This window comes from Callorhinchus milii, unplaced genomic scaffold (genome assembly GCF_018977255.1).
Source record: "Callorhinchus milii isolate IMCB2004 unplaced genomic scaffold, IMCB_Cmil_1.0 Scaffold2, whole genome shotgun sequence".
Lineage (NCBI taxonomy): Eukaryota > Metazoa > Chordata > Chondrichthyes > Chimaeriformes > Callorhinchidae > Callorhinchus > Callorhinchus milii.
The window spans coordinates 61956279-61968902 of record NW_024704743.1 but is presented as its reverse complement, the minus strand read 5'-3'; the positions used below and the strand labels follow the sequence as shown (position 1 = coordinate 61968902).

Sequence of the window (12624 nt, the reverse complement as noted above, 5' to 3'; positions counted from 1 at the left end):
TGAATTCTGTGAAATCACAAATTACATTCAGTAACCAGCAACACAATATTTACTTAGATGTTTGGTGCCTGTAGTGGGCGATCGGTGGTGGTGGTCTGGTAGCTACTTCTCTTTCAATCAGTGAGGTCAGTGAAGTATTTGGAGACAAAGATTTTCCTCTGGGTAAAAAAAATACACAAGTATAATTGAAACAATTCAGATAGGAAAAATAGGATGAAAAGAAAGTACAAGCTATGTTTTGCATGAAATATTAAATATTACCCCCTCAAATGGTACCCCATCCCTCTTCTATCCAACCCCCAGCTCAGGTACAAACTCTTAATTGTCCAGCTCCTTGGGACATCCTTCAGTCGTGAAAACCGCTATATAAATTCTATTTGTTATTTGTTGTTGGAAAGAAATAACTGACTGTCTCAACTACAAGAAAAAAATCAATAGTGTAGTGGGCTGGAAGGTTGAGAGCCAATTTTGGCTGAAGCAGCAACTGAATTAATGTTAGTAACCTTAGTGTCTCTGGGTTAGGGAAGGGGAGAGTGCAGAGAAAATCAGACAGGGTTTCTGATCAAGGTGTTCACCCAGAAGCTGCTTCTGAAAAGTGCACAAGTGTGGATGTCAGATGAGAGCAACAGTGGGATCAGCAGTGCTGCCCTACAGTCAAATAACCTGTCAGCACTCACACGCAAAGCTGAAACATGAATAATTGACACTTGGCTGAAGTCAGAGCGCAAACACCACCTTTGGAACTTCACCACTCTAGACTTCCTGCCTCTGATTGTTATTGAGTGATTTCCTATACAGGAATATTAATAGAGATGTTCAGTTTGGTTGCAATCTTCCCTATGATATATCCCACTTGTGCCCACTATCATGTCTCACACATGAAATATGATCACTTTTGGGATTAAATAACCAGAGAGTAGACTGATGGCCATGGAGCTCCAGAAGGTAACCCAGAAGGTAAAATGAAAACCAACCCTAACAGCACTCACTTCACAGCAGTGACAACAACATTTCGCTTGGGCTCACTGTCATAGCTGATACTTTCAACACCATAGGCCTCAGCCAGCTCGTGAATAATTCTGCGATGATCTCGGTTCATCGGGGGATAGCAACGACTCCTCTTTGACTGTTTCCCCTGGAGAGAGAAAATAAAATTAGTACAGGATTTCCAAACCCTTAAGAAATAGAAGTTACAATACAAAATTACATTTGTGTAGCAGTCGGGAGGACGTCTCAAGGCACTGGACCTGTATTTATTATTGTAATGGGTGGACAATTATTTTCAAGCTTATTCCAAGAAAATCCAATTAAAAAATGGCACTGCTTAGTTTTACCCATCTCACTTTCATTGTAGGCATTTTGAAACTTGAAAGTATTTAATTCTTCATCTTGATAAATTCTGGAAACATGCTGAAAGGCTTACAAAAAATCTAATTTCCTCCCTTCTAATACTGCAAAGGTTTGCCTTCTCGTACACCATTACTCAATTGTTTTCAGGCTGCTGCAATGTATTTTTGGGATTAGAGATACGACACAGGGTAGCGTGCCCAAGCATTATTCCTTTCCTCGATCTCATCTCTTCTTCACCTCCCCCCCTTGACTAAATTGGACCAATAATGAATCACAGACAAGAACTCATGTAACTAAATGTACTCATGTCACTCTGTAACTAAAATACATTATTGCACTAAGTTTATGGAATTATAAATCCATAATTTAGGAAAATACTGTAGTAGTGCATTTGCCTACAAAATAGTCACTAGATTTTATACAAACACCATCTTGCAATATATAGAGCCCTTCATGTGGGTTATTGTCCTTAAAACCCATGAAGCGCTTTGAGATGTTCTCCGGATGTGAAACGCGCTACATCAAATGCGAGGATTATTTCTTACTGTGATTATAATTGCAATAAGCTTCATTGACAAAGGATGACAAATTTTATAAAAGTGCAATAGCTTAAGCCCGAGGTAGAAATTTCCATTGCATCAATTCTACTGTAACAAAAAATACTTTTTCCTTTCAACATCTGCTTTTTGGTTTGAAGATGAAAGGAACAAGAATAGAGGGACACATTATTGTAGCACAATCAGCAAGACATCCAACCTTCTGACTTATGAACCTTACTTCCAAAAGGGCAAAATATGCTGGAACGCATTGCCTGAAAGGGTGGTCGAGGCCGATTCGATAAGTACTTTTAAAAACGCGGGAGACGGGTAGTTGAGGAGGACGGGTTTGCAGGGTTATGGGGAAAGGGCTGGGGAGTGGGACTGACATTTATTGCTCTATTCAAAGAGCCGGCACAGACTCGATGGGTTGAATGGCCTCTTTTTGTGCTGTACGATTCTATGCTGTGCTATGCAGATCTGTCACCAAATGCCATATGCTCTGCATTGGTTTAAAAAACGACATCCTCTCGGCCCTTTGGTACAGTATTTTTTTCCAAGACTGGACTGCAGAACAATTCATCGACACTATATTTAGTGATTTGAACTGCTGAACTAACCTTATTCACAGCTTCTACAAGAGCTTTGATTTCTTCTTCCACTTCACTCACGAACTTCAGGTCCTTTCTGCAACCAGTAAGAAAAAGCACATAACTTAATGCAATAGAAATCTTAACAGTTTTTTTTATTACACGTAAGTTAAATGTATTTAGCTGTTAATTCCACTTTACTTTTGCAGGATGGCTAATTTCCAAATCCCAATGAATTAGCGAGGTTACACGTGTTTGTAAGTCCTTCTATTCATATCACTTATCTACATTTTTGACAGTTTCAATTACATATATTTTCTTTAGCTGTTCATCTTCATGCAAACCTCGATTTACCCTTCAACTTGGAAAACAGGTAGATACATATACAGCTTGTGAACTCTTTGGAAAGCTGCTCATGACACATGGACTCGTTATACAATGTCAAATCTTACTACGGATTAATAGTAAAATATGAAAGTACGATTTTCAGAACATGCCTGAATATTCACAAGATTAGATGGGGCAGGGGTTGGCACAAACAACTTATCAAATAAAAATGAAGATCTCAGAAGAGGAACGGCTCACATAAATATTCAAAACTGCACTTGTGACAGTGGTTTCAATGTTGGTTCTTATTTACTTGACAATCATAATCTACCTGGCATCTTCCTTCAGAGTGTCGCTGTACTTTGATCCTGAACCACGAGTGTGAAAGGGATCTAAAGCGGGGTTGATATGTAAAGCCTCAGCGAATTTCCTTGAAAGAAAAAGAACATTCATAACAATAGAAACAGTTGAGAATAACTGACTGGACAGATAGAGTTTTTCTGTCTCTGACAACTCTTGTGGATCAGATGTAAAATGTTTTCCAGAAGTGGTAAGCCAGGTCAGTAATGAACTCACAACACATACCTTCCAGCAATTACAAGGTGGGGGGCACAGTGTTATAAACAAAGTGTGAAACGACGGCAAACTTCTAGGTTGCCATGTCACCACTACCTGTGCACTACCCATATGCACAACATGCAAGAAGTGCCACTAATAGCATTTCCTTTTCAAAATGACAGGTCAAATTTAGCATGGATCACTTCTCTTCGACTGTGCCTTTGGCCACCTTCCTAGCCCCCGATCCCAATCACCCCCCCACCTCCCCGCTCAGGTCCTACTCCCTGACTGTTCAGCGCCTTGGGATGTCCTCTCGACGTGAGAGTCGCTTTACAAATTTAATTTTGTATTGTTGTATTGTATTGTAGATTTAATTAGGCCAGTCGGAAAACAAAGAAGCTTTTTGTGTTATTCCTTCTCTTGCAACCTGATAATATTAAGCATTGACGAAAAGCTCCTGAAAGTAATACAACACAAATTTACATTTTATATATTTCACATTTGGATGTTGTTCCAAAAATGCTTAAGAATACTAGCATGACACCTGAGCTGGGGTGGGGGAGGGGAAAGATGGCTGAAAGCATGGTCATAGAGGTAAATCTTGAGATGGACCTTGAACAAGGTGAGCAAGGATTCAAGTCAGAGGGAGGCAGAAATTGAAAGTAGCTTCTTAAGATGACTCAATAGGAAATTATATGTAATAGAATGCCATAGAAAAGAAATTTTGCTTGAATTACTGTGATTCTGTAACAAAAGAATCTCATCACTACTCATCTCAGTGTCTCACCTATTTCTCTCCAGGACTGCACATTCTTCATCACACTCCAACCTGCATGAAAATACATCAATTTGATAGTACAGCCTGGTATCACTGTTTTATTTCAACATCACACATTTGCAATATGTGCGATTCACACTCAAAACACACACCCAATCTACTGTATCAGTATCCACTATTACAGTATATTCTCTGAAGCGCTTTGAGACATCTTGACAACGTGATCAGATGGTATATCAAATGCAAGGATTATTAATATTGTACGTTTTAAAAGTATTCATTTCTGAGCAGCATATTTAGAACACTTATTTAATAATAACAGCATATTTATTAATAATAAATAATAAATCCACAACTGTTCGTGGGATACTATTGTGCGCAATCGTCTGTTATGTTTTGCCCACAAAATACAGTCAATTCACTTTACAGTATATTCCGTGAAGCGCTTTGAGACGTCTCAATGACACGATAAGGCACTATATCAAAAGCAAGGATTATTATAACACGTTACTATAGAAACCTTTTAATAAACAATAACCTTTATACTTTGAGATGCGTAAAGTAACATTGCAACTGTTTATTCAAATTATATTGGTGGGCTTCCTAAAAAAATCATCTTTTGGCATTTCTAGATTATAAATTATATATTTTTTCCAACTGAATTTTCTGTAGTGTCACAAATTACTACTACTGGAGTGGTACCATTCCTTGTTGTTGTCTTGTGCTCTAAATTTACAGATTAAACAAGATAAATTTCATTTACCTGGTCTGTTTCATCTCTTTCTTAGTAATGAGTCTGCTAATTTCCACGGTGTCTCCAAGATGGATATCAGAAAGTTTACTGGCCATGGCAATAGCAGCAATCCTATACAGAGAGCAAGCAAAGAATAAAACCCACTTCATACAACATTTAAAAAAATGCTATTCTCAAAGATCCAGATACTCGTATAATAATTTATGTTAATGAAATAAACCTCCCCCACACCTAAGATGTTGTCGTATGCACCTGAAGTTAAAACACATCTAGATGTTAAATGAACTTTCAAATGCATCAAAATAAAGCAGAATGAGTATCTATTGGATGGTTTCAATGAAATTTGCGCCTTTTGCTATTAATGCATTCACCACACCAACACTTAAGTTTTTATGCAAATTTTCTTCACACTTATAATAGTGCTTACATTTGATATAATCACTATCCCATCGAAACATCTCATAACACAGAAAATTGCTGCCTTGTGTGGCGACTATATTTGCAGGCAAAAGCAGCAGCCAATTTAAAACATTGGGAAAAACTCCTTTTCCGTTTTGAATAATTCAATGTGATTTTTGATATCTACCTAAACAGATAGATGGGTCCTCGGATTAACAGTTTAGACAAAAGATGGCATCTCCGAATCAGCAAATCCCTAGCAGTGCATTGGAATGCCAATCTAGACTATGATCTTAAAATCTCAATGTGGAATTTGAATCTACAAATGTCTGACCCAGAGATGGGCATACTATCAACTGAGCCGTTTGAATCACAAACACTTTCAAAGATCTGGCACTCTAATGCTGTATTATCAGTGGTGGTGTCCTTCAGATAATAGGTTAAACTGAGATGGCCTCCCAATGTGAAAGGCACTATATCAAATGCAAGGATTATTATTTTAAAATGAAAAAAGTGAAATCTGTTCAACACCCCTTCCCAAATGTAATTGCTGAAGAATGAAAATGTTAATAGCATAATCTTACATCTGTGAATCGAATTATAGTTGACAAATGAAACTCTGAACTCGAGAATGAATTGCCTACTGAAATAGTGCTTACCTCTGGTAATTACTGGATGCCTCACTGCACACCATTGTCTCTTTCCTACGTCCACAGCTGCAGTGCAATGCCACCTGCAATACAATAGCTGACATGGTGAGTACATTTCATTTAAAGAATACTTTTCCATTTCAGCACTGGTATTATTAAATCCTGATTAATTAATTTGTTAATCTGCATCAATCTTAAATTCCTCACTATCCAATTGATAATGATTTTAGAATGAACTTTTATTATATTATTATATCAGATTTGGTTAAGAGCTATAAAGTGCAAAGGGTATCAAAATAAAACCGGCTAAATTACTGTCAACTAAAATGACTCAGGGCTATTTGATTTATATAAGGACACATTGATGGAATTGTATGGAAAATTGGGCAGTAAGCTACATGCACTGATGACCAATGGTGGCTTAAATTACCAGGTCAGTGTTTATTAAATACATGCTTCACAAAGCCTGCAAATAATAATAATCTGGTGTATCTACTTGTAAAGATTCTTACTCTGTTACTAGTCACTCTTATACAATTACTATTCTTTTATATCTTATATCGTACCTCTGCATTGCACGGGCTCTTTGGGCAAGGTGAACCTTGATGGCACTGAGCCATACATGGATGATTGCAATCGGATTTACGGATCATACACATCTGTTTACACTGCTCTTCGGTAGCACAGTCCCCTTTGTGACAAATCCTCTTACACTTATGCATGCTGCAATCAAGGAGTTTGTTACAAGCAAGACCGCAGGAGATGTCAGTGAGGTGACATGGTATATTGTTCCGCAACTGAAAAAGAAAAAGTTGTGTTAAACCTAATTAGAAGTATTTTCAGTGAAATATATGCTGCCCAGACATAGGACTTCAAACCGACAAGTTAAATTTTGGCTTGCGAAATCTTCACTTGGCTTTGGAAACATGTAATTACAACTGATGAAAAAGAAGGATGATATTCATTGTGAGCTTTAAATGCTGTGGAATCCGCCCAAGTAGAGCTACAAGACACTGGAATGCAAACAGCCACAAATAAATAGTTCTGAGTTTCCCAGAGCCAGTAAATTACAGGCCGTGCTCAATTGAACAAATTGTATTTACAATTTACATATTCTAGAGCTGAGCCAATGTGCGTTTAATGTGTTTGTAAACAGTTCTAAGGCACTGTAATCTAATGTACAATATTTGACAATTCAGGAGTTTCTCTAGTCATCCTCTTATGATACAACACGGAAAGAGACTTTGATATTCTATACTGCCTCAACATGTTCACTAATAACCCACAATTAACACTCCTAACATTTTATTGCCATTATACAAATAGGCCTATGGTGACTCAACTTGCTGATGGGAAAAAATAAATGATGCAACTTATTGAAGACGCAAATGAAAGAAATAGCAGTTTTGTTATAATACGACTGCTCACCTAAAATCCAAATGAGAAATCTTAAGTGTTTAATTCTTAAAAAGCAATGGAATGCACCTCAGACATCAATGATATTCAGTAATTATAGAGTTGTTATAAATGGTTATCTAGGACCAATATCTCAGTGGTTGGATAGAGGTGACATGACAAAATCCATCAAATTTCTGGGTTGTTATGTCACCACCAACATTACTTTGTGACAAAAATTAATGAATTATTTACCCACTACTTTTTGTGACTGTTAAACTTTCAAAGGACTCACTTGTTCGGTTACAGAAAATAAAGTAACGTTGGGGCTACTAATATTTTCACGTACGTGTACAAGATAAATATTTGAAAATCATATACCCATTCTACTCTGGAGGAAAATGCAAGTATAAATCATCCCATAGAATTATTTTTTGAATTAATACAACAATGGTAGGTCATTGCAGTGGGAAGCCCAGAGGGGCAGGAGTACAGTTGACTCCAGGAGAGAGGGAGTGGGGGAGATCTCTTGCGGAACTGAGACACACACACAGTTTCTTTACTTAACCATACTTACTTCATGTTTTCCCATGCACCATTTTTGGGTGAGATATGTACAAGGTGGGCACTTCTCATCACTGTGACAATTGTGGAACACTGCAGCAATGTAATAAAATGGACATTAACAACATGATTAAATACTTATAAAGTTTCATAAGTACATTTTAAAATAAATGATTGTTAAACAATTTGAGATTTGCAGAGCACACTATGGTGCAAAAGGGGAAATCATGTACGTAGAATTGGAGTAAGAATAAAATCTATGATATTTACGAACTTTGGAACAAACCAAGGGTTTTACAGAATTTAAACTGCCATGGACTCTCTTCCATAACTTAATTTCCTAAAGTAGGTGAGCAACAAAAAGTAAACAAAATCTCAAACATTTACCTGGATGACTAAAGGGAATTGTGCAATGTCAAGGAGAAAGAAGTGAGGACTATTAGTACTTTTTTTTCCCCCTATTTTTTTCCTTTCCAAGAAATACTTAAAACAAAACTTACTGAAGAAAATTACAGCACCAATAAATGAAGCATCACCCTGTGGAGAATGAATGAATAGCAACCCACTGATAATTGGTGCTGTGTTAACCTGTACTAACAGAATAAAAGATGTTATGGTGAAGTTGATCTTTTCTCACCTGGATGATCACATTCATGAAGTCTACAGCAGGGGTTTTTGCACTCTGGAGGCTTGGTACCACATGGTACTGGAGGATAGATCACTGATGCTCCACAGTGACATGTCAGTTCATCAAAACCTAAATAGCAAATGTTGAACGGATCGTCACATTATATATCTTAAAACTGCTTCCATCATCAAACCCTGCAACAGTTTACACATGAAGGAATTTTGAAGAACATGATTGATTCTCTGAGAGGGGCAAAGAAGCAATCCTTTAATCCTTTAATGTGTTTAGCTATACTGCACGTTTGTCACAAGCAGTAACTTTATTTATAAATATTTGGGGTGAGGGGTAGTGTCAGAAGCAACAACAACTTGCATTTATATAGCACCCATCACGCTGGACAGTCTCGGAGCGCTTAATAGTGGTAGAGCCTGACACCAAGTCGGAAGGTGACCGTAAGCACGGTCGAAGAGGAAAGTCTGATCTGAAAACTATCCAAGTTTGCTGAAGATACTAGCTTTTCTTTTGAGGGGAGGGACAATTGCAAACAATAGGAATGGACTGGAGTTGGGCTCTTTACAAGTGGTAAATATCATAGTTCATTTAAGGCAGGTAAATATCTAATATAGACAAATGCAGTGATATGACTGAGGAAGTAAAATAATCAATTGTAACAAACAAAAATGGTATTAGTGTTTAGAACATAACACAGGAGAAAAACTTACTAATTGGATAGATCGCTAATACCATCTGCACAGCAATGTGACAGCAGGAAAGAGAGTAAGTACAATCTTTGGGTGTATAGCATGTTACAGTAAGTGATAGTGAATTTGTGCAGGGATATTAGAGAGTACAGCAATAACAAATAAAGCTTGAATTAGAAAGGGGCTCTGAGAATGCTTAGACTGAAGGTTGTCAGGGGGCGATTTCAAGGAAGAATTCAACATCTGGTGCTGGCCAACAATTCACCAAATAAAATTAATCATTCACTTCATGGCTATTTATGGGGCATTGCTGTGTGTAAATTGGCTGCAACTTGCGCTTACGAACTAGTCACTACACTTTACAGATTACAACAACAAAATTACATTTGTATAGATTATTGTATAGATTATCCTCTGAATCTCTTTGAGACATCCTCCAACGTGAAAAACTCTATTAAATGCAAGAATTATTATTATTTAACATAGCAACACAATACAATCAACTAAACACGTTCACAAAGGGAAATTAACTGACAGTTCAGATTTAATTACTTCAGAGTAATGATGACAATATGGAAAGGAGTCCCAATGGAGGTGGGAGAGGCAGGTTGTGTCTGTAAATTTATATTACGGTCGCTAGATGGACCATTCCAGTTTTTCCAGATCTTTACATTCTTATGTTCCTAAAGTATTGTGAGTGTTTGGGCAAAACCAGATCTATCATATTCACACAAGAGTGTCACACAGCTACAAAAATTATGCCACGATTCACATGAAAATATTACAAACTTGGTTTACAATAGTTTACAGGCTTCCTTAAAAAATATTACACATTTTAGTGGCCGTCTCTTTGAGGAAGTAGGTGGCGTCTCCTTGGGGCTGGCTCCAGGGTGATGTATTTGGCAATGGAATGTGAGAATTGTGCCAATCCTATGTGGCAGTCTCAGTAACCTGTTTCCTGAGACAGGTGGGATGCAATATTCCAAAGCACCGCTGACCACAGACCAGCCAATCTGGCTCTTCAGCAGAACTTGAAGAGGCTGACCAGACTTCAGGCAGGGCTTCTTTCTACTTAGCTCCTATTAACTGCGCAGCCTCAACCCTTATGGGTACTACAGTCCTAGGTGGATGCAGCGGGAAGCTTCCCACACAGTGCTCATAATAGGTGTTAGCAGGATCAACCCTAGACACAAGGCTGCCCCCAAGAAGTGTAAACTTGAAATTATAATTTAAAGACCAAATCAACATATTACACAACAGCTAGTTATAGTTTTCTACTTACCACTTTGCAAGCAAGTCTGGCAGTTCCCACGGTGACAAGGCTCCTCACACTTGTGCTGTCCACAGTTGAGCTTGCGTCCACAAATGAGAAGACATTTGTGCTCGGTGTCCTTGCAAAAAAAAAAAAGGAATAAATGATTAAATGAATTGCAGCCTCTAAACCCCTTCCAAACAGTAAACAGTTATTAATAATAATCCTTACAGTTGATAGTGTCTTTCATGTCAGGAGGACATCACACAGCGGTTCACAAGATGTAAAATTTAGTGATATTTTGTAGGCAGGTGCGTAGCTAATTTGCACACGTCAATATACTACAAACAACCATAACACGAATGACCAATTTTTATCTGGGGGAATTATTTGCCAAGACACCAGGAACAACTCTGCTCTCTTTTTGAATGTTGCCAATGGACCATTAACATTCATCTAACCAGACAAATATAGACATATTTCTCTGTTCAGCAAATATTTGGAAAAGTTTCGTGCTAAAGTTGTTTTTTTTTGGTGTTTCACTCATATGAAAACTCATTACCATGCTTAGGAGTATCCAAACCAAACAGAACACATTCTATGGCCAAGCATGTCCCATTAAAGCCAATTCAACTTCAGTCTGCATAGAGTGTACAGTATAGAAACAGGCTATTTGGTCCAACTAGTGCAGTGGTTATACTTCACGCAAGTCTCCCCATTCCTTACTCATTCCCATATCCTTTTGTAATAGTGTGTGGAATTTGCTTGGTATAAGAATTTCAGAATTATTTCATTTGAGCTTTTATGAAAATACATGAGTAATGGTATGCTCAACACTTACCACACAACAAACTTCATTGCACTTATGACGGCCACAAGAACGTTTCTTATTGCAGCGTTTGTCACACAAAAACAGCAGATCAGCTGCACAAGAGATTTACAGCAAAGAGAGAGGATACTGTAAGAGAGAGGATATTTCACAGCAATTCACAAAGACGTGCATCCATATACTTAAGGCTGATTTCTTGTTTTGGAAATACAACCACACGGTTACCCAAACATTAGGCTCTAGCACTGCATTTAAATCCAGGACCATTTTCTTCTTCACTTTTAGAAAAATATTAAAAAAAGCAAACTTTTTCAATTCTGAAAATATGACTCCCTTCCTTTCTTTGACTCCTTAAAGTTAATTTTCCATTTATGATGTGGCTTCATTCTTGGCCATTCTTTTACCATTGTTTAAGACAGCATTTAGACCAAATCATAGATGGTTAAACTAAACTCCATTTGTATCTGCTACTTGCTATTTTATATTTACCCCATTGGTTTGGCAAGTAGAAACAGCTTTATCAAATCATTTCATAATTTTAAACAACATTATAAGGTTAAAGGATAACTAAAATATTTTGTTATGAGTGGTTGAAAACATTGAAAAATGAGGACAACCATTCAAAGAACATTTTTTCAGGATCTTCCTTTTTAGGATCTATTCTATGGAATTAAATTCCAATTTAATTCTAAGCAATTGAAAGTAAACCAGTAATCTAAATTGATTTATTTACTATAAAAATCCTGAATGGTCAACAAAAGAAAGGATAGTTATTTATGAAATGTATTCAGAATGGTAATGCAACGGTAGGACTCAGTGAGTTATCAAACTCAGCCAAGGTGCTCTGGGCAGGCATGGGGTGATCATCAGATGGAGAATCATCTCAAGGCACCTCCTGGTGACTGATCTTACAGTGATGATGGTGAAGGTCAGGAGCAGTTTCCCACCTCATCCTCTTATACAAAGACAATGCAAGATATGAGGTGATTCAAGCAAAGAGAAAATACTTTATATAATTTTTCATTTTTATAATTTTTCAGCTTTTACCTCTACATTTAATGATTTGAAAATACTTGAAGAATTTAAGTCATTACCTTCTTTAGTGATGTCAAGACAGGGAACATCCTACAGAAAGGACAATCAATCATTATGCAAGTTAAAACTGTCATTAACTCAAAACTCTGCTTAGCAGTTTATTCCCAAATGTTATGAGGAAATAGAATAAAACACAATGCACAATACAATAAACCCTTCCCACACTCATTGAAGATACGGGGTGAACAGCTCCTTTCAGATTGAAGGTTCAGAACAAT

The 12624-nt window shown here is 37.3% G+C and overlaps 1 protein-coding gene across 1 annotated transcript in view; it reads right to left on the bottom strand.

The window, feature by feature from the left end:
• Window positions 1-12624, bottom strand: part of LOC103186344 (transcriptional repressor NF-X1) — a 28101-nt gene that overhangs the window by 2396 nt on the left and 13081 nt on the right. The window contains exons 11-23 of the mRNA XM_007905309.2: window positions 12406-12436; window positions 11324-11406; window positions 10513-10621; window positions 8539-8658; window positions 7915-7994; window positions 6509-6739; window positions 5952-6025; window positions 4903-5004; window positions 4149-4190; window positions 3135-3233; window positions 2507-2573; window positions 990-1135; window positions 54-158 (exon numbers count right to left, since the gene is read on the bottom strand). Coding sequence (XP_007903500.1) covers window positions 54-158; window positions 990-1135; window positions 2507-2573; window positions 3135-3233; window positions 4149-4190; window positions 4903-5004; window positions 5952-6025; window positions 6509-6739; window positions 7915-7994; window positions 8539-8658; window positions 10513-10621; window positions 11324-11406; window positions 12406-12436 — 1289 coding nt within the window. The remainder of the gene's footprint in view (window positions 1-53; window positions 159-989; window positions 1136-2506; window positions 2574-3134; window positions 3234-4148; window positions 4191-4902; window positions 5005-5951; window positions 6026-6508; window positions 6740-7914; window positions 7995-8538; window positions 8659-10512; window positions 10622-11323; window positions 11407-12405; window positions 12437-12624) is intronic.